Source organism: Corapipo altera, unplaced genomic scaffold, assembly GCF_003945725.1.
Source record: "Corapipo altera isolate COAL_440 unplaced genomic scaffold, ASM394572v1 0, whole genome shotgun sequence".
Taxonomy (NCBI): domain Eukaryota; kingdom Metazoa; phylum Chordata; class Aves; order Passeriformes; family Pipridae; genus Corapipo; species Corapipo altera.
The window spans coordinates 33,473,195-33,495,725 of NW_020884872.1; the positions used below are offsets into that span (position 1 = coordinate 33,473,195).

The window sequence follows — 22,531 nt, forward strand, 5'->3', positions numbered from 1 at the left end:
ATTAGAAGGGTTTGGACAGGGCTTGAGATTTTCTGATAGGGTGTTTCTGTTGAGGTGAGACCTGCAAGATCATATCATTCAGCAGACTCTTCACATTACTAGGGTGTAAAGTCCTGTTGTAAAGAATAAAATATGAGATTTCAGTTTCATGGTTCCTTTTGAGTTCTCTGTTACTCATTTCAAATCCACACCGAAATAGATTTTAATTTTTTCTTTCCACGTTTTGCCCATTAGTCCCAACATCTTCACACAGGTTTGCTTCACAAGACCAGAACCATATCTGGCTGTACTTTATTCACTGTGGCAGTATCCAGAGGCTGGCTGACTGCTTTTTATCACACCTCCATAGTCTTAACTTCCTAAGTAAATAAAGAGTTAAAGTTGACTTTGTCTGATTTGTCCTCCTAGCTTTTTCTGTTTGAGAAGAAATAGTTTCCCATTTATTTAATTTCATGAAGAGCACAATAATACTTCTCTGTAACTGTTCTCAGCTGCTTTCTATCATGGTGGTACAAAACCACACAGCCATAAAATAGCATCTTTTCTTTCTTACCTTCTCCTTTACTCTCCCTTCATCCCTTCTGATATTTTGCCCTTTTCATACCTAGCTTTACGAACTGCTGCACATCTCTTTTGCATCTAATCCATCTAGTCTTGTGACACTCTGTAAGAACTGATATATAAACAGCAGCCTGAACTGTGGCATCACTCTGAAGCCCATGCAGCCCTGTCATCCTAGGACTCACTGGTGGGAATCACTCACTTAGCTGAACATTAACCTGCTCTGGCTGCTATTGGTGACACAACAAGTTTTACTCTGTACATACATGCTGCTCTGCCTCATGCAAAAATGAGATAGTGAAAAAGGTGTATCTGGAAAATACATCCTTGCATGAAGAAGCACAACACTGCAACAGCCTGAAGTTTTATTAGTCCTGACCACAGTATGATCCCAGAGCAGTCAGACCCCAGTTCCATGGTAGGTGACCCTCTAGGAATGCTGCCCTGTGGAGAAAGGGGAATTGCTCTTCTCTACCCGTTCTTTCCACTGGAGTTTCAGCTTGCCATTCTTTAATCAGGGAACTCTGTGTTTTAGTGTGTTTTTGGAAAAGGGAGATGAAGTAGGGGGCCTTTCTCTATCTCTCTGGGAAGGCTGAGAAGGCACCCTGCTTCCAAAAGTGTGTGTTTGCCTCTACATGCCACTCACTCACCTAATTACCTCCTTTCTCCTTACACAGAAAAGGTTTTTGAAGAGCTTCCCAAGGTTTCTGCGAGGTGCCCTCATGAGTGAAGTTCACCACAGATGAGGGCCTGACAAGCTTTGTTGGACAAAACAGAAAATTAAGGTACTTTTTATGTATGTATATGTTTACAAATATTTATTTTAAGCTTTCTTGCATTAGTAGATTTCAAATGCAGCAGAAGTACAGCACACACTGCTACTCGGCGCTTCCCCCGCCTGTCCCTGCCCGCAGGCTCCTCCCGGAATCATGTCCCTTCAGTCCGCTGAGCGGCTCACCTCTGCGCTTCGGGCAGCGCCACTTCACCAGAACCACCTCCCCTCCTCTTCCTCATCCCTCCCGTCCCTCCTTCACCTTCCTCAAACCTACGGTCACTTGACCCGGGCGGGGCAGCCCCGTCCCGCCCCGGAGCGGGCAGTGCGGGGCCCCGGGCGAGCTGGGGAGCGCACGTCTTCCCGGAGAGCCGGGATGGAAACGGAATCGCCCCTCGGAGTGAGTAAAACAAGTGCGAAGCAGAGGGGAGGGTGGCATCCGGCTCCTCGGAGGGTCCGGGAGGCGAGGGCAGCGCGGGGCGGGGGTGGCCGTGTCCCTGGTGCCCGTAGTACCCCTGTACCCGGAGGGGCTGGCGGCGCCCTCCTCGCCGTGGCTGTTCGGATAGCTCTCGTCACAGCGCTTGCTGTAGTTCCCGTGAGGTTTTTTTAGCTTCTGGGTCGGCTGCAGCAAATGTTTTATTGATGTCATCGTCAATTGTTCATTAATTACATGTCTTTCCCGGAAACGCGTGAGGTTTGGCCGTGGCCCAGCGCTCCGGGCCAGCGGGGCTGTGCGTGCAAGGCACACTCCGGCGGGGCAAAGCCAGGGGGAGAGCGAATCAGCCCGATGGTCTCGGTATCCCGAGGCTGGAGGATGGTGATCTCTAGCGGCTTTGCGCCTTTGAATGTTTTATTGCTTGTTTATTGCATGTGTCCCGGTACTGTCCTTAAAATGTAATTGCTGCCTGCATGCAGAACACCCAGGAGGTCAGAAACCTGGCCTGAACAAGGGGAGGGAGGGTAGTTAAAGTGGGTGGATTCTGGCTGGAAGCCAGGTGCCCACCACAGTCTCTCTATCGCTCCCCTCCTCAGCAAGACAGGGGAGAAAATATAAGGAAAGGCTCCTGGGTCGAGATAAGGACAGGGGGAGATCACTCCCAAGTTATCATAACAGACAGAACAGACTCGACTTGGGGAAGTTATTGAATTTATTACCAATCAAATCAGAGTAGGGTAATGAGAAATAAAAAGCAAATCTTAGAACACCTTCCCCCACCCCTTCACTCTTCCTGGGCTCAACTTCACTCCTGATTTTCTCTGCCTCTGTGAGTAGAGTGCCGCAGGGGGTGGAGAATGGGGTCTGGGGACAGTTCACATATTATCTCTGCCACTCCTTCCTCATCTGGGGGAGGACTGCTCACACACTTCCCTGCAAACTTCAATATTAGTCCTTCCCATAAGCTCTAGTTCTTCATGGTCTGCTCCAGTGTGGGTCCCTTCCGCAGGGTCACAAGTCCTGCCAGCAAACCTGCTGCAGTGTGGGCTCCTCTCTCCACTGGACCACAGTTCCTGCCAGGAGCCTGCCCCAGCATGGGCTTCCCATGGGGTCACAGCCTCCTTTGGGCATTCACCAGCTCCAGTTTGGGGCCTTACACAGGCTGAAGATGCATCTCTGCTCCCGTGCCTGGAGCACCTCATACCCTTCCTTCTTGGTGTTTGCAGACTTGCCTTTCTCACATATTCTCACTCCTCTCTTTCTGGGTGCAGTTGCGGTTGCACAGCAACTTTTTTCCCTTCTTTAATCCGTTATCCCAAAGGCACTACCACCATTGTTGATGGGCTTACTCTTGGTCAGCAGTGGGTCCACCTTGGAGCCATCTGGCGTTGGCTCGGCTGGATGCGGGGAAAGTTTCTGTCAGCTTCTCCTGCAAACTACTTCTGTAGACCCTCACTGCCAAAACCTTGCCATGTAAACCCAGGAGAGTAGTTAATCACAGCAGCATGTGTAGGGTGGCTTGCCTATCTAGAAGAGGGAGTAAAGACACAGTTCTCCTTTGTGAAGTTTAGGATTTAGTCGTGAGAGGCAACAGCTAATGGTTGCAGTTTCATTCCTCCAGGAAGGCCTTGGTTGTACCCTTAAAGGTTATATTTCATGTCAAGCACAAGTCAGCAGCTGAGTTTAGAGACGACAGTGTGAACAGCTAGAGCTTTGCACTGTGCAGGGGATCAAGCTAAAATCTGGTCACTTTTGTACAGGACTTGATTAGCAGACGGTCAGGGTGCAGTTCCTCCACTGCTGGTGGCTGCCATCTCCAGCCTCAGGTGCTGTGGAAGGAGGTCGAAGAAAGAAGAGGATGAGATTTTGATCTCTCACATGTCTGTTTGCAGGGCCACAGCATGTCTTGATCTTGATGTTTCTGCTCTCTGCTGGCTTTCTCCCACCCCAGCAGGACACTCCTTGTGAAGTGTCCTGGTCCCGCTTAGGCTGGGCGTTGATGGCAGCTTGTGTCAGGCTGAGAACCTGCTGCCTGGGGGTTTTGACTGGGCAATGCCAATGGACCTGTTGTACAGCCTGTCAAAGCCAAAGCCCTGCCTCCGCAGGGACTTCTTCAGCATGGGCCAGTGCTGGGCTGTCCTGAGTCAGTGATAAACTGGTGAAAGGGACTAACATGACAGAAAAACACCTTCTTCTGTTAGCTGTGGGACTGTACCTGCGTTAACCCAAGCAAGGCAGTGAGAGCACACCATGGGAGGAGAGGATGGCAGCAGGTAAAGCTGCACCCTCGGTCACATCCTGGGAGTGTTGTCAGTGCAAAGGAGCTTATGTTGGGGCAAGGTGTGACTGCCAAATGGGGCTTATGGGTCTTGCTGCTCCCTGGGGGGGCTGTGTGCCTGCTCTGAGGAGGTGTGGATGGCCTTGGGGAACCTTAGAGAATTAGGCAGTCCCAAGGTCTCTGGAAAGGGGACTGCACATCACAAGCAAGAGAGGAAAACCAGAGCTCATAGTTAAGTTTCTAGTCGGCATACAGAACTTGCATAAATGCTGCCATGTGCTGGAGTGTTGCAGCCTCACAGCTCCTGTCAGCTTCAGAGTTGGAGAAGGATAGACACCATCCAGTCATTTGCAACTACTGAACACCAATGCCGCTTTAAGCACCTGAAGCCCCTGCCCACACTGATGCTACGTGGTACAGAGACTAGAGTAGAGCAGCCATGGGTGAGCAGTGGTGCGCAGTCTGAGAGAGTATGAAACACAGCAAAAGGTGGTAAAATTAGCTGCAGACATATGTTGTCTGAACAAGGGGTCTGCAGGAGGCAGTTCATCATGTTAAATTGCAGAGCCATGGATGAGTTGATCGGCCTGAGATCTGAATGTCTTTCCAAGAATAAGACTAGCAGATGTGGCATATTTGCTTTTGCTTATGAAGGACAAAAAGGATCTGTATTTTTTTTTTTTCCAAAATAAATCTATGGGCATTTTTCCACTTGACTTTGCACTAGACACATCAAATACCTTTTTTTTTTAAATAAGGAGGCAAAGGAAGCAAGAGAGAGTTTAAACCACTTTTGTTCCTGCTTACGCAAAGGCCTTGTGTGTATGGATAACTTCAGAGGCAGCTGCTCTTCACTAGGAGGAAAATCCCAAATTACACACTGGACACGTGCAGCATGTGTCACTGTGCCGGGGGTGCCAGGTATTTCCTTCATCCCACATAGTCCCATTCTAATCTAAACTGGGGTGACTGTACTCAGAGAGACCCATTCAAAGTCACACCAAAGGCACAGCAAGGCAGGCTAGGCAGGTGAATCATTGGCACATCTAAAAGCAGATTTTATCTATTACATGTGGTATGGACATAAAATTTAGGAATGCAATTCCTGAAGTTGCTTTTCAGATGACCCTATGTGACTGCCAAAAAAAAAAATCTATTGCACCGTGTTTAAGGAAATGCTCTTCATATAAGCTGTATGGCTCACCTGTACATTCAGGAAAAACAACCACCTCCTCAAAGTGATCTGAAGAACACTTTGGGGAGAAGCAATGAATGTGCTAAGATGCAGCAAAAGTGATCAGGGACTAGTGAAGGTGTTTGCAGAGTACAAAAGCTGCACAATTACATATCTGACTGCCATGACTGTAGAAGATAAGAAGGAATCATTCACGGGCACAGCTTTTTTAAAACAGATTAAAAAGAAAGGTGTGGTATTAATGAAGGTAATCACTATGCCATGATCTAAAAGAAACCATCACACTAACTGTGGAAAAATAGCTAAAGTCTTAAAAGCAGTGAGAAGAAGGAAGGCTCTGATCCCCAAACCACCACTTAAACTTCAGGAACATCGTAGAAAAAATGAAAAAAAAAAGACATGGATTGGTTATCTTCATGTTCTGCATCATCCAGGAAATCATAAATTGAAAAATGAACAAAATAACTCTAGTAGGCACTGGTGATGCCATGATTTCTCATCTGGGTTTCATCCACTGGCACTCCTACATGACCATTGCAAATTTTGCAGAAGATCCCAGAGAGGCCTATATCCAAGAAGAACAGCTCAAGAGTAATTTTCAGGAAGATCTGAGCAAACTGAAGTACTTATGATCATGGATTCATAGGGGTGATAAGAACAGATCAAGAGATAACAAGAGGAAGGTTTTCCTCTTTGACTCCAGAAGCCAGCATGACCTGCAAATACAGTATCCTGACATCTTTGTAAAGGCTTTTCATGACAGCACTCTTGTGACACCCAATTTGATCCTTTAAGGTAAGTATTCCCCAGGGACTTGAGGGGAGCAGACCCAGCTCCTGTCCCAGCCCTGCCATCAGTCCCCTTGCTGTGCGCCTGGGACTGCAAAGGGTAAAGGAATGGACATGATTTCACTCTGGAGGTAGGTTACTCCTTGTGATTTCACAATAGCCAGTGTAGTCAGTAATTTCTTCATACCAATGAAGCTGCATATATTTGTCTTGGCTGTGCTTTTTTTTTCACTTGGTAAGTTTACAAACCCTTTGCATTGTGCTGAGAGACAATGTCATCAAAAGAAGCCTATGTTGTGGCTGAGAAACTCTTGATCTTTTGCTGCAACTACCTGAGAGAAGGGTTGACATTTTTTTGCACCTATAAATCCATTCTGCGCAGGTGAAATGTCATTAATTCAACCACAATATACGGAATGGTTTATGTTTTTTCTTTTCCCAGAAAACCCTATGAAGTCCCAGAGCAGGCACTAATGCAAAATGGCTTTGCAGACCTTCATTCACATATGCTGTGAAAATGGCCAATGGATGTCGCGATTACCAGAGGAGCTCTGGGATATTCCCCTCTATAACTTAGCTCTTCCAGGTAAAGATTAACTTTTGCTCTCCACTGTTTAGTTAGCTTGTCATTTAAGCATTGGAACATCCTGTTTGTCCCATTTTATCATGGCTATGTTTACAATTTGGGTCAACGTGTGGGAGAAGGGCTTTGGGGAAGGGCTTGTGTGATGTTATGTGTGTGTGAATAATTTTGGTCTGTAATGTTTGGGGTTTCTCAGAGGGGAGAGGGAAAAAAGGAAAAAAAGAGGCACTTTTTTCAATCCCTCTGCATCGTCTTGCCATATTAGTATTAATAATCTAAGCATTTGCTTATCTGGGCAATGATGAAATTTTCCTACTTAATTCTTGCGGCTTCCTATCTAATGAAATGGTTCCAAAAGGAGAGAAATAACATTTTGCCTTATTATTTGTTTCTTTGTACTGTTTAAAAGAGGCTGTGAAGGTATGGAAAAAGGAGAATTGAGACTTTTAATTAACATATTTTTATTTATGTAGACTGTGCTACATGATCCTGCTTGCAAAAACTGCATTTATCCTACCATGTGTAGCTGCAGCTAAGTGACACCTGTGTATCATTAGCCTTTCTTTGGTCATAATGTTGCTTCTTCCTGCTACCTTGACATCTTTTCACCCTCATTCTGTCAAACAAGTTACAATATAACACTAACTTGGGAACATGGGGAGGCACTGGAGGGCTGTGAGCTCTTCCTGTGCCTCCACATCAAAAATGGTACAAAAGAAATGTCTAGCCCATGTTTTCTCTCATATCTGTAGATGTGACAGGTAGTTTGGGTGGAAAGCAGCACAGTGTGTAGATTAATGTTTTGTGTAAGCTACAGGATCATAGGTTAATTTTAGGAAAGACATATATTGAGAAACAGTGTGAGGTCTAGTCTTCAGTGAGTGGAGCGCTAGGAGGACTCAAGAACTGTAGATTTTTGGGTTTGTTTCCATTAAAATTTAAACCTATAAACTTATCTCAAGGTGACTTCTTAGATATGTAATTTGAGTTAATGCTGGCTACAGAACAAGCACACGTCTGTTTAGGATAAAGCCTATATAATAGGACCCAGGATAGATGTTATTAAAAAAACCCTAGAATTTCTTATTTAACCATCAAGAGAAGAAAATATATATCTGTCTTTGGAAAGAAGAAAGAAAGTATTAACCTCCTATTTTCTATTTTTCTTTTTGTTCATCTTGCAAAAATCCTTCAAATAGTCAGTAGCATGCTTGGTGGGGTTTTGTTTTTGGAGAGAAGGAATCATGTTGTTTCTAAAAGGCTTTCACAGTGGTGTTTCTTGGACATTGTAGAAAGTGGAGAACCTGCTGATGTGTGCTTTTGACTTTCTGGCTCTCCTCCTAATGGTGACCTTGTTATTCTTGTAAATGTTTGTTGTTCTTGTGAGTATGCCTGCAGGGAGAACAGGCATGAAGAAAAGAATAGTTGAAGGCAAGCCCATTGCAGCAAACACTGGAGGACTTTTACAGAGCATTGCAGGCTATTAGCTTGGAATATTTTGGTGGCTGTCCAGCTGACCTACAAAACTGATCTAGCCTAAGTCAGAACAAAAACAGATCAAGACCAATCAGGTCAAGACAGCTCTGGCAGGTTTTTGAAGGGAGGAAACACACTTTGGAACTGGAAGTTTATGTCATAGAAGTCATGCAAGAAACATGAATGTGACAGAGTGCATTCTGAAAGCATGATGAGGAGGCAGAGGCAAATCTCGGTAATTAGTGTTGTGCTTGCACCAGATCCAGCACAGTTCCTCTGGGGAGGTGTTGATTCAAGCTCTGAAGCTACCTGGCTTGGTGCTAGCTCACTATCTTTGCATCATATTTGTTGTGTCATGGGTATATCCATCTTCCTTCCATTACTGTAACTCACTGACATCACAAGAAGAATCCTAAGTAAAAGATTACTATCTTTTTGCTGGTTGGCATCAGTGGATGCAACGCCCATCAATGGAATCCTGCTCACCTCTCTCAGACTTGGATTTGGTCCATGGATATTTAATGACTCTTACATGTTCTAAGACATACTTCTTCGATCACAAACCCACAATATAGATCTTCAATCTGCAATGAGGTTGATTTGGGTGTCTCAAGCAGGAAAATAGATGGAAAGTGGATTTTAAAAGGTTAAAAGATAGAGTAAGACATTAAACTATTGTTGACAGTTTAAAAGAATTCAAAACCAATCGTGTCCTTTTTTCTTTGGCTACTAGAAATACTACCATTGGCACCAGTAAGACTGACCATTCAAAAAGGCAGTTCCTAGCAACAGTAAACAATTTGTTTGAAGCCAGACTTAAAATCCCAAAATATGCATTTGCAGACACTCTGTAAAGATCCAAGCAAGTCACTTGACTGAATTGTTGGTTTTCTTTTTGATGCTTTATAACACTGAAAGAAATAATGAAACAGAAAAAGCTAGCAAAATCACTGGTTTCCTGAAGAAATTGCAAGCTATAATAGTTTCATCTCAGTATGATGCAAGAGATGTGTCAGATTTATTAAGACTTCAAAGAAATCAAATATTTGGGCATCCTGTACTTGGCTCTGTTGCTTAGGCTGCCCCTGTGTAATTCCCTGTGCTGGAAAGAGTCAGGTAACTTTTGAAGTGCATAGAAGATGGATTTTTTTTTCATCTATCATACATAAACTTACACTTGAACTTACCTCTGAAACCTTCAAGTACCCACCTCTTACGTTGGTTTTGTAGGGTATTGAGGGTTTAGGTCAGGAGGGCTTGTTTACCAGATATTTAGGATATAAATGTTTAAAGTGCCAAGTTAGGAGTTGGTCCAGTCAAAAGTGTAAGAAGATGAATTTCTGCTTTCAGTCATATTTTCCTGTGCAGAGATGATGGGATTGGAGAATGAAATCCTGCATTTGGACACCTCTGAAAACAAGACAAATTCTAGATAAATTCAGCCTTCAGCTACTCCCTGAAAAAAAAAAGAAGTGGATTTTCATATCATGATTATTATTTCAGTGAAAGATGCTATTTGAAACAGGCCATTTTATTGTGGTTTTGGGCAAAAAATGATGTGTAGTTTAGATGGGGACTATTTTCTTGGAAAATCTTGATGCCTTCACTTCACAAGGATTTCACACTAAGCTTATTAATGTCAGGTGAGCAACCTCTGTAAAAGAGCCCACCTTTTTGCCGTAACTACATAGGCTGTCAGACAACATAAGTGTGTGATTTACAAATGGGGTGGTGTATCAGGTATGCACATGAAATATAACCATGGAATGTGGTCTTTAGTAGTTAAGAAATGAGATTTTCTGTACATCTATTTTTGTATTCTACAGGGAGTCATGACACTATGACCTACTGTTTGGATAAAAGATCTGCTGTTAGTGGCAATGAATCCAAGGTGGTGAAGTTTTTAAACAAATGTATGCCCTGCATTGTGCGCCCCATTATCATGAAGTGGTCTATCACACAGGTAAATGTCATTTAGCATTCTCTTCATGTCTCAGCAAAGTTGAAACTTGTGCTGCAGGGCTGAGAGTGGCCAAGCTCCACCATGCACAATGACAGAATAGCCTGCTGCCCAGAAATCTGAGCTCTCCTCAGATGCTGTGCTTGGGTGTTGTGGTTTTACCGCAGACAGCGACTCAGCCCCACACATCTGCTTCTCACTGCCTCTGAGTGGGATAGGAGAGGGAATTGAAAGGGTAAAAGTGAGAAAAATCCTGGGTTGAGATAAAGATGGTTTAATAGGTAAAGCAAAAGCCATACATACAAGCAAAGCAAAAGAAAAGATTAATTCACCACTTCCCATGGGCAGGCAGGTGTTCAGCCATTTCCAGGAAAGCTGGGCTCCATCATGTGTGATGAAAACGTCACCACTCTGAATGTTCCCCCTCTTCTTCCCCCAGCTTTATATGTTGAGTATGACTCCATATGTCTGGGATATGCCTCTGGTCAGTTGAGGTCAGCTGTTCTTGGCTGTGTCCCCTCCCAACTCCCTGTGCATCCTCAGCCTGCTTGCTGGTGGAGTGAGAGGCAGAAAAGGTCTTGGTTCTGTGTAAGCACTGCTCAGCAATAAGGAAAATATCTCTGTGTAATCAACACTGTTTCCAACACAAATCCAAAATCCAGTCCCATACCAGCCACTGTGAAGAAAATTAACTCTTCCTTATGTAAATCCAGCACACTGGGGTATGAGGTAGGTGGCATATATACCTGGTCGTCTTTTGTGGGAAAAAAATATGTAGGTGAGGCAGGGATGATACTTAAATAAAGATGTTTCTTAAAGCTGACCATTTGCTATTAGAAACTCATCTTCTTTTTCAAATGTTTATTGTTGTTATAAATGACATATAATATTATTGTAATCAACAGAGGTTTTTCTACTGTACTTTGTTCAGAAGGTAATGCTTGTCGTTTTTCTGTCACTGTTGTGTGAGATGTCAGTTGTTTTCCCCATCCGTACTGTGTATTTTGTCCAGCAGCAGAGACAGAAGAATCCCTCATTGAAGGAATTTTTTTTCCATAAAGATTAAGAGAATGAAGGTGTGTTCCTACATGTAAGGTTTAGTTAATTTTTTTAAATGTCCAAATATTAAGAGAGTAGTTAGCTCTTTGTTCCATACAAATGTACATTAAAGACAAAATTGGGGATTCTGATTTAAGATAGAGATTTTGAAGATCCTTCCAAAGAAGAGACTTTTCTGACATGAAAGATGTGCCAAAAATCTGTATGCTTTTGTTCTTATTGAAGGAGTAATTAATTATTATGGAATTAAAACTGAAAAATTGATAATTTTTAATAAGTATGCCTAAGTATTTATTGTGTTTGCGCAGCTCTGGTAGACTGGAATCTTAGACACTACCAGGGTATGTGTAATGGCAATGATGAGCTGATGTGGAAAGGCATTTGCTTAGTGCAGTCTTATTTACCTTGAACTGCTTTTTACTTTGGGACTCAAGCCAATAAAAGATTTAGGTGTTGTTGTTAAAGTCAGAACAGCCAAAACGACAGAGATATCAGATGTAGTCCAGGTGTAAGGTGATCAGGAAGCTGTTTATTGCTCTCAAGTGTTTCTTTTGTACTCTTTGTACACTATTGTGCCACAACACAATTGGTCAAAAGTCTCAAGCATAAAACACTGTATATACTTCAATTGGTAATACAGAAGACACTGCACACACTCTTATCGGTGACACTGAAGACACTGTGCATGCTGTGACATGCTATTGGTGACACTATACACATTTTGATTGGTGACCTTTGGTCTGGGCTGCATTACGTTTGTTCCGTCCGGCATTACAGTAAATATTTCCTAAAAGTTGTTTAAATTCCTCGTCACTAATTGCCAGGCTGCTGACAGGTTCTCTGTCAACTCCGACATTTATGTAGCTCCTGACTTGTAGGTTTCTGTCTGGCAAAGTGACACTGTTGGTAACAAACAATCTCCTAATATTATAGTAATTTCTGGTCCAAATCCAGTGTGACAAGTGGGAAGTGGCCCACTGCTCATAGGAAAGAGGCACAGCTGCAGTCCTGCTCTCCTTACCTCTGTGGTGCTCCAGTTATCTTTGTGAGGAGATGACTCCACCCACTGGTATCCAGAACACACGTGAAGGAGCCCTACTGATGGTAGGACCCACAGGTTCTTGGATGGCCCAGTGCCTAGGAGGAGGTGCCTGCTTGAGCCCTGGCTGTTATGGATGTCAGCCTAGAGGCCCAAATCTTTCCTGTGTAACTTCCACTCATGCTCTGAATGCCTGCAGCACCAAGCAGCATTGCTCCCCAGGGCTTCCTTTTAAATTTTGCCCTTTAGGGGGCAATGTTCACACTGGCTGATTCAGTATCCAAACCCAGGTGACTCATTAGAGAGTCTACTTTGTCTGGTTTTCCCATGCTGTCAACAGAAAGAAATTGACTCATCTAAAGGGCAATTTCAGCTATTTCACCTGATGCTCTTTCTGGACAGAAAGGTTATATGTGACCTACAGCCACACACATTCCCATCTCCAACATGCTCCAAGCAAAGGGGCCTGGATCACCCTTCAACTATTCCAGCCTGGTGTAGCCCCAGCAGGCACAGAGGGAGCTGTTGGCCAGACCGATCGCACCATCTGAATCCTAGGGCATGTGGGGCTGGCCTGTCCCAGCCCAGAACCACAGGCACAGCCTGAGGAGATAAAATTCTTGTCCAAAAACCAGGAAGTTAGGTGGTTGAAGCTAGGCGGGGTGAGCATCCTGCCATGTGTCATAAGTTCTGTCTCAACCCTAAAGCTGTGATTGCGGTTATTCAGGAGCAATGCCTTGTATCGAATCCTTTCTGGCTTGTATCAGTCCCGTGTATGCTTTCTGAAACCTGATAGTGTTGTACACAGCAGGTTGAACTGAGACAAATTAGTGTTAAAACGTATTTAATTAAATTGATTCTATTTTCTTACTCAAAGAGAATCTTAACAGATGTAAAACACATACCATTTGGGACTTTTTGCCCCAGAAGCAGCTTTCTCACCTGTTCCATTCAGCCCTCGAATCCAGAAGAAGAGGTTTGAGGGAAGTGGAAATAGAGGACTACCTCTGTTTTGTAGGACTTCTACAGGTCAATTCAAACTTTATAAGAAACTTTGTCTTGAAAAAGAGCAATAATCACTAGTTTTTTCTATTTTTGTTTTTTCTTCTTTTGAGGATGAGTGAGCTCTGCAGAGACAACCACAGTAAAGTCTTTGATCTAATAAAATAAATGCAGCATTTCTAAGGTGCTGATCCTGCAGTTGTTGTTCATATGAATAATTGTGTGACGAGTGATCGTGTATTTATGCACAGGTTAATGGATCTTTTGCTTTCAGAACACAACAAGGGCAGTGCTCTGAAATTAATCTAATCTGTACCTGCAGTATACTCTTCAGGGAAATTTTAATTCCTCTTGTTCAGAGAGTGAGATACTTCAAAGCTGCAACTTGGTGCCATAGAGTGACATTTTAAAGACAAAAGACCCAAGAAAAATGTCATAGGGCTGACTTTGTACGCCTTTTTCAGCTTTCTAAACTAAAGAAACAAATCCCTTCCAAGCTCTCAGAACCTTTGTTTTCTGTTTTACCTTTCAGGTCCTGACTGTGACAGAGCAACTTGAGGCTGGAGTTAGATACCTGGATTTCAGGATTGCCCACAAGGCTAACGATCCATCTATGAATTTGTACTTTGTGCATATGGTTTACACAACTGTTACTGTACAGGTATTTTTCATACCTTTGTGATGGCTATAAAACCAGTGCTGTTTCTTTTATTTAAAATCTATCATAATCTGAAAATGCTGGTCCAAGGTCTTCTAAGTAGGTTATTTGTTTTCCTTATGTGAGGACTTCAAACTAGAGAAAATCAGCAGGGCTGGAAATTAATTTCGGCAGCTGCACTTGATACTGGAACATCAATGAGCTCCTCATCCTCAAACCAGAGTCATGCCTGCTCTCCACTGCCTAGCCCCTACCAAGTGCCCGAAGTTCTGGGGTTTATCTTGTGTTGTCCCAGGACGATACCCAGAGCAATGCTGTTTTCCTAGTAGGGGGAAAAGTTATTAAAGAGAAGAAGGCATTAAAAGCCTAACAAAAATCACAGAAACAATTTTTTCTTAAAAAAAAAAAAAAAGAAATATTTCACTGAAAGACTGAGAGTCTTAATCTGGATCCTATGATCAAATGACTGTCAGCTGCTGTGAAGCAACTGCTGTGAGCTGCTCTTTGCATGTGCTCTGTCATCTTGGAATACTTTCCATTTGTTGGGACCTGTACAGCCAGGCACAGTCAGCTAATAAAGCCTTTAATTTGTAGAGTAACTGGCTAAACTTCAGTTTCAGACTCATGAGTCTGAACTCTATGTTTTGAGACTCCATGGTGTCTGGCACACTCCTGTAAACAGATGTAATGCCTGACTGCCTTGCTAGTTATGTGTGATCTTCATTTAGTTGTCATTGCCCATACCAAAGAGGGAAAATGAGTCCTGTTATGTTTAAGCACAGAACTTTTCCCTGTTTTTGAGTTTGCCACTGACATGTTGGTTGTCTCTGAAGAAGCTTGGGGAGTTAGGTTTACTGCTAACCTGCCTATAGGCAGTAGGATATTCACGGATATTATCAAAATACAAAGCTGGTAAGTCTAGTGTGCCAGAACCACAACCAGAGCAAACTGGCACAGATCTGTGAAAGTAGGTTTTCCTGGGACACATCTCTCTGGAACCCCTTTTGGGCAGTCTGATGGCCCCCTCCAGAAATCTATACTGATTTTCATGATTGTGATTGTGAGTCTACTCCACCGTCAATGCTCTGTTGATTTTACACCCTTTCCCCTGCATAGCAGAGATAACTCTGTAAGTTTCCTTAACTCTCTCCTGTAGGATACTCTGTGGAAAGTATTAAGGTGGTTGGAAGCTCATCCTCAGGAAGTTGTTATCTTAGCCTGCAGGAATTTTGATGGATTAACCAGGAGACTTCACAGTCATCTTGTTGCCTGTATAAAAGAGATTTTCCAGTGTAAACTGTGTCCCAGGAATGTAAGTATGAGATCCTTTTTTTCTCCTTTTTTAAAGAATGATATATTACAGTGAGATCTATGATTCCAAATTTTTAGATATATTTTACTTTCACTGTGTTTGTAACCTAGGAAAGGTAACATTTGCTGCATCAGAGATAGGTGTTTACCTAATAAAATTGAGGAGATAAAGGAAATCTACATTCCACAGTGAGAAGGTGTGCTGGTTTAAAAGTAAACCGGTGGGAGAAATGAACCCAACTCTAGAGATTATAAGTCAGAGTTACAATTTACTAAAAATAAATCACAATAAATGCAATGATACAGAGAAAAACTGGTTTTAACCCACAAAAAACAGAAGTATAACCCCACACCCTGGGACAAGAACAGAACAGTGTTCATTGGCCCCTGTGCCGAGCATCACGTGGGCCCCCTAGGTGGAATGCAAAAGGAAAGGAAAACCTGTTAGTCCAGGTGATGGTTGCAGTTCTGTTGACATAATGATTGCAGTCTTGTTGAGAGTGGCAGTGGCAGTCCTGTTGGAGTTCTGATCCTCCTCTGAATCCAATGGGTGGTAGCAGAAATCCCAAACCCCAAGATTATATGTGCTCAGGTTCAGGTGGGAATGCCCAGTACCTCTGCCAGGGCAGGAGTTTCACAATGGGTGATTTAACTCTGTGAGTCATGGGATATTTTTTTGAGTCTTTGATGGTCTAGGTGTTGCAGCTGCCTATTATGTCAGTCCAGTATGGCCCATTAGCAAAGATGACCCCTCAGGCTGAGCCTCCCCACAGCTGAGTCATTAGGTGTGCCCTAGGTAGCTACTGCAAATGACCCATTATTAGCAGTCCATCAGAAATTACATAGAGAGTGTAGAATACACACAGTTTTGATTGCACCCATACAGTAATAAACTGGTCCTGGCCCCTGTAACTAGGACAGAAGAGGGAATTAAATTTGACTGTCATATATGTTGAGGAACAGTTGTGGGACAATAGTAGAGACACAACTGTCATCCACTGTCCTATGTGAGAGGAAAGGGAAAGGGAAAGGGAAAGGGAAAGGGAAAGGGAAAGGGAAAGGGAAAGGGAAAGGGAAAGGAAAGGAAAGGAAAGGAAAGGAAAGGAAAGGAAAGGAAAGGTATGTGTGTTAAAAATATAGACAAGCTATATTTATAGAATTTAAAGAACCTATTTTCTGCCTTTTCATAGCAATAATTATAAATGAATTTTTATGCTATTTCTAATAGTTTAGGTTGGAAGTGACCTCTGGAGGTCATCCAGTCCAACACAGCCATGCAAAATAGGACTAACTTCAAAGTTATGTTGGGCTGTGTCCTGTCCATTCTTGAATATCTCCAAACATGGAGATTCCACAATCTTTCTATACAACATTTGTTCCAACATTTGGCCACTCTCACAGTGTTTTTCTTCTCTATCTGATCAGAATCTCTCTTGCTGTAACCTGTGTCTGCCAACTGCCATCCTTTGCTACACATATCTGAGGAGTCTTCTCTACATCTCCCCATTAGGTGTTTGCAGACTGCAGTAAGACCTGTCCAGTCTTCTCTTTTCCATGCTGAACAGACTCAGCCCCCTCAGCCTGTCCTTGTGTGTCATGCTCTAGCCTCTGCTCACTCTGGTTGCATGCTGCTGGACTCATCCACCACATCAATGACTTTTTTGTAGTGGGGAAGCCCAGGCTGGAAACAGTGTTTGAGATGCAGTTCCACAACTGCTGAACAGAAGAGAAAGAACCCCTTTTCCTGACTTGCCATCTGTACCTCTGCTAATACAACCCAGTTTACAGCTGACCTTTGCCACATGGGCACACAGCTGGCTCACATTCAGCTTGATGTCTAAAAGAACCTTCAGGTCCTTTTCTGCAAAGCAGATATCTAGCCAGCTGTCCCCAGTCTGTCCTGGTGTGTGGGGTTAGTCCATTCAGGTGCAGGACTTTGCATTTTTCTTTGCTGAGCTTCATGAGGTTTCTGTCAGCCTGTTGAGGTCCCTCTTAATGGCACCTCAGTTCATTTCTGGTGGCATTGACTTTTTTTTCGTGGAGCTGACCTTCCAATCAGATTTTCAGTCATCCAAACTTCCAGAAAAGCCTTAATTTAAATCATCAGAAAATATTTGATTGATAGATTTTAGAAATCGAGATTTTTAGTTTCCTCTTTCCCCCCCCCCCTTTTTTTTTATGAGGTATGGGAGCTTTTAGTAGTTAAACAATTAACATTTCAAAGATGCGCAGGAACAGAGGGTTTTCTCTGGAGATGTAAGTGGTACAGGAGAATGATGACCCTGTTTGTGATTCAAATCCAGCCTTTGAAGCTGGTGTATAAGTAATGGTTAGTATTACCATTTCAAAGCATTTAGTACAGCAGAGTTAAAATAGAACAATTCTCAGCAAAACTAGGGGATTCTTAATATTCAGGCCTCAGCTGAATAACTGAAGACCTGAGTAACACTGTTCTATTGTTTCCCCAAATAATTTGAGTGTGTAAGCTGTGGATGAGCAGAGTGATACTGGAGAAGATGGTCAAATTTGCTTTCAGATACATGGCCAGAAAAAGAGTTATTAACTGCGAAAGGGGTGAGCTGCTGATGAGAGTTTTTTGAATGAAGGTGTTGAAAGAATGGTTTGAGATCACTTTACCAAAGAAAGAACATTTCTGAATTGTGTCCAGGGGAGGGGAGGGGTGGAACTGCAGAAAAGACAAGCCAAGTACTTCCCTTGAACAGGAAGACTTTATCTGTATGGAGTGTGTGACCAGCACAATGGATCTCATCATTTTTGCTGGTGGTACCATTGCAGGTTTGGCAACTGTGGGAATTTCCAGGATCACAGATTCAGATTTAATATCAAAGTGTTTACTCACTTATTCTAAAATAAACTGCTATCTATTGTCTTTCAATACTGCATCTTTGTCATCATAGAAGAGTAAGTGTCAAAGTGTTTATGAAGCAGCTGCTAGGTTGAGGTCTGTATGTAGTACTGGCACAGGCCACAGCGTGACAATATTACATTGTGTTTAAAATTTTAATTGCCTTAACTATTCAAGGTGTCTTCCTTTGATCTGGATTACTAGGGTTTCAAAATCCCTTGTCAGACACATACAGTTTCATTTCTGCTTTGTTTGCAAAATATGCACCTGTGCTCATGTACACATTTCTAATAGCTTTTTTTTTTGCTTTTACTCCACAACTTTTTATTTGTTTGTTTGCTTAAGAGGTTCTAGCTTTAGAAAGGCAGCGAGAGTAAAGCAAAGGCTGCAGTCAAACACAGAATTTTGTAGTTTTAGCAGCCTGTGCCTTAATTTTACAGTATTTTCTCACCTAACTGGGGCTTGCAATCTGTTTTTCTTGGATGAAGTAAGAAGGATTGCTGTGTTCATTCAACCCTTGCCTTTCTTCAAATATTTACGTAAATAATTTTCAATTGACTTTGGCTTTTATTTTAATTAATAAGTTAATTGGAACATCAAAATGCCACCATTTCCTTTTCAAAAGCAACAGACATAGCTTTTAACCGCAATATTCTTAGAAAAAACAACGCCTGTTAAATATGTAGGTTTTGCAAATTAAATTAGTCAGAGGGCCTCAATTCTCTCCCATGGTAACTTCTGAGGGTTGGAAAATGTCATTTCATATTGAAATACTTAAATTTAACAGACCTATTTCAGCCCATCTGTCTGTCAGAGAAGGTTTCTGACCCAAGTCTTTCTCTCTCTCAATTCAAAATGTCTGGAGCATCCCAATTTCAGAAACCTTCCACTTAAAGAAATCAGAATTAATGTAGCTCTTGGAGACTGACATTTAGTCTTATCAAGTTTTAAGCAGTTCAGTTTTCTTTAATGGCTACAATATGCATTAATGCGGGGCAGTTGCCAAAATGATTCCTGCTTTTCTGTGTCTGTGTCTGCATTCCTACAGCTGCGTGTAGGGCTTTGTCTCCTTGTCCATGGATGGTCTGTGTCTTCCTCTCTCAACAAATTTTCAGCAGTGGCTTGTGCACAAGGGCTGACACAGGGATGCTTATGCAGGTGTAAGACCTTCAGTTTTGTACGTTATCATAGTTGAATTGAGAAAAGGAGGAATTTGCTGAAGTAACCAGGCTCCTGTTGCCCCTGCAGTTTGTAATCCAGCCCCTGACCTACCAGGCTGCTTGTTTAAAAGCTTTATCTGAGCTGAATTTGTGCCAAGGTAATGTCACACAACAGTATTCGAACTTTGGGAACGCTGCTGTGGTGCTGACTTCAACCGGAGCATGTTTTATTTTAGGTGATGCCAACACTGAGGACCATGTGGCAGCTGGGCCATCAGGTCATAGTCTCATACGAAGAGGACATGGAACTGAAGGAGCACTGTGAGCTGTGGCCTACGATCCCATACTGGTGGGGAAACAAAACATCCACTCGTGCTCTTATCCGGTATTTAGAGCACATGAAGCGGAGGGGCCGTCCAGGTAGGCACAGGGAATTGCTTGGAAGAAAGAAGGGGCACTTACAGCAGTGCAAAACAGACAGGAAATTGGGTGATTGTAACCTTATGAGGTGTAACCCCTTTGTGCATGCTGTGTGTCCGTGGTTGCTGAGTGCTCTGCAGTGTTCATCTGTGGTGGTGTGTCAGTGTATGTACATGCACAGACTATATAAATTGTGGCAACCACATCCCTTATGTGATCCCATGGAGAGGAGGCCCTCAGTACAGACCGGCTCACTGGCCCTGTTGTACCCACCTCATGGGTAGGACGCAGCTTCCTCAAGTCCAGAGCTTGCTGCTTTAGGCAGCACAGATGATGAGAGATGCGTTCTGCTAGCCTTGTGAAAAGAAACCCCTATGAGGTTTCTCTGAGGAGAGACCTTATCGCTCTCTACGACTACCTGAAAGGAGGTTGTAGCAAGCCAGGGTTCAGCCTCTTCTCCCAGGCAACAAGTGACAGGACAGAAGGAAATGGCCTCAGGCCTGTGCCAGGACAGGTTCAGGTTGGATATTTGGAAGATTTTCTTCACTGAAAGGGTAGTTAAGCATTGTCATGAGTTGCCCACAGTGGTAGTGGAGTCACCACCCCATAAGTGTTCAAGAAACAACTGGATGTGCCACTTAGTGCTGTGATTTAGTTGTCGTGGTTTGATGTTTGGCCAAAGGTTAGACTCTATCTTGGAGGTCTTTTCCAACCTTATGATTCTATGAATACAAGAACAGTACGTGGAGAGTGGAGTTGCACCAGTAAATAGCAGCACTCAAGCATGCTTTTGTAGTATAATCTGAGAGAAATTCAGCTAATAACATCTGATGTAGCTTTTGATGGGAACCTACAGGGTGATAAAGGGGAGAGCTGCTTCAAAAGTGCTTCCCAGCCAAAGGAAAATGCTCATGTGGTGCACCCTTTGTTTCCACCCATCATGGGGGAAGGCTAAGCATTTGGAAGCAACCCTCACAGAAACAAACATAATTTACAAAGGAAAAGTAGTTAGACAAATTTAGCTAAACTGGAATGGTTAGATAACCAAGTGTGGTTCAGGAACTGTTTACTACAGCATGAAGTTGCAACAAGGGGAGACAGTCTACTGAATCAGTTGCAGGAATATGAAACAATACAGAAAGAGTGTGAAGTTTAAGTATTTTAATGCTTCCCACCGGAACAAGATCTGAAGCTAATGCAATACTGACCAGTTTCTGTTCTCCTTAAAAGAATATTTAATGTGTCACTTTCTGATTTTTGTTTCAGGAAAATTCTTTGTAGCAGGGATTAACCTTACCGAAAATTTAGGGTATATTCTCCTACACCCATTTGGATCGTTGAAGAAAATGACACTCCAGAGTCTTCCATGCTTGAAAATCTGGATAAAGCAGCAGTATCCAGGACCAAAAAAAGAATGTATTAACATAATAGCTGGAGACTTTATAGGAAACAATGATTTTGTCAAAGATGTGATAGAACTTAACACAAAAATTAATTCTCCATTAGACTGTCAAAGTAAAGAAGCTGGAACAAATAACATTTCATTCTTTGCTTCTTAGTCTGTGAAAAGCTGAAAAGGCTTTGTCTGCATTTAATGTGCTCTTCTGTAAACATCTTGAATCCCATAAAGGTCTATTTAACTTAAACCTGGGATGCTTTAAAGGCTCAGTAAGAAAAGGTCTCTCAACATCATCTGAGTTTCAAGACCTTTGGACCTTGCTGAAGTCTCCAGAAAATTATGGTATAGGTGTAATTTATTTGGAGATGTTTTGATTCTGTAGCAGCAGGCAATATTGAAAGTCCCAACAACTTAATCTTATTTTACATAGGACCAAGAAGGAGAAATATGCCAATAGAGGCATGAATTATTTAGTGATTTTATCTTTCTTATAATTATAAGGATATTCTGCATTACTTGCATCCCCAATTCTTACTCTTTTATATGAGTGTGAAACTGACTTGTCTGTTCTCATAGTTTAAAAGGAAGTTTAAAAATATTTTTGATATATCAAAGGTACTGTATTGACAATCCAATTTGACATGATTTTATGTATACACCAATGTGTTGAGTATCAGCTGTGAACTGCCTTACCAACAGAGTAGTCACAAAATTATTTATGATTTGTAAACAGTATGTGTACTTGCACACTTACTCATGCCAGTTCTGAAGTGACAAAGATACCAAAACTAGGCCCCTAGTCAGTTTTGTCTGTGTCAAATGTTTTATTAGGTGTTGCCAAAGTCTGTCTTACACTGAAAATAAACAGAGGAAACAAATTCCTTACCTAAACTCAAACTGTTCTAGAAATACAGGTTCTTCACTTCTGTCATGCTCATTTGGGGTTTCACATCTGGTCTTTGATTTAGCTATTTTAGTAGCTCTATAATTATTTTTCGTCTCACGAAGTAATTTTTGCTTATGTGAAAACTAAGGGGTTTATGCTGTTTGCTATTGCATATTAATTCTATTTTTCTAAATGAACTGTGCAATAACAGATGAAGGCAAGAAAAATAGCAACCATCAGAACTAAAACAAAAACAGTCATTCTATAAAATTGACTATGCAGCTTCATCTATATACCTCACTTTTTAGATGCACTTTATATACAAAAGCTAAGTTCAGATGTTTGACAAGATGCTAATGTTTGCAGAAGGCTTAAATCAATTACTACTTACCATTGTATCAAACTCTCTCTAAACTGCTCAGCAGGGTAATAAGCAACCTCTTCATGGAATCTCTTGCAATTGCAGAATACACAGGAGTAAAAATTAAACATTACATTTATGAGGAGGACTTCCTAAATGCTTTTTTACAGTGATTTGCATCCTGTTCTTACTCTATGTACTTCATAACGAGTAGTCGTTCTGTTTTTGTTATGTTACAGGTACTCAGAAGAACTCAGAATGTTCTTCTGCCTATCTTTTGTACCCTTGTTACTCTAATAAAACTTGATCTCTCTGTGTAAT

At 42.3% G+C, this 22,531-nt stretch overlaps 1 protein-coding gene and 1 long non-coding RNA gene across 2 annotated transcripts; one reads left to right on the forward strand and one right to left on the reverse strand.

The window, feature by feature from the left end:
• Positions 1-1,546: 1,546 nt before the first annotated feature.
• On the forward strand, positions 1,547-22,530 carry PLCXD1 (phosphatidylinositol specific phospholipase C X domain containing 1). Its single transcript, XM_027643082.1, has 7 exons — positions 1,547-1,733; positions 6,473-6,616; positions 9,916-10,052; positions 13,682-13,810; positions 14,964-15,119; positions 19,381-19,564; positions 20,831-22,530. The coding sequence occupies exons 2-7, from the start codon at positions 6,511-6,513 to the stop codon at positions 21,121-21,123; spliced, it is 1,005 nt and encodes a 334-aa protein (XP_027498883.1). The 5' UTR covers positions 1,547-1,733; positions 6,473-6,510; the 3' UTR covers positions 21,124-22,530.
• LOC113946981 lies at positions 15,908-22,339 on the reverse strand. The gene is made up of 3 exons (XR_003527609.1): positions 22,241-22,339; positions 20,862-20,942; positions 15,908-16,030 (listed from the first exon to the last, which is right to left on the reverse strand). It is a non-coding gene; the product is annotated as an uncharacterized LOC113946981 (long non-coding RNA).
• Position 22,531: the final 1 nt, after the last annotated feature.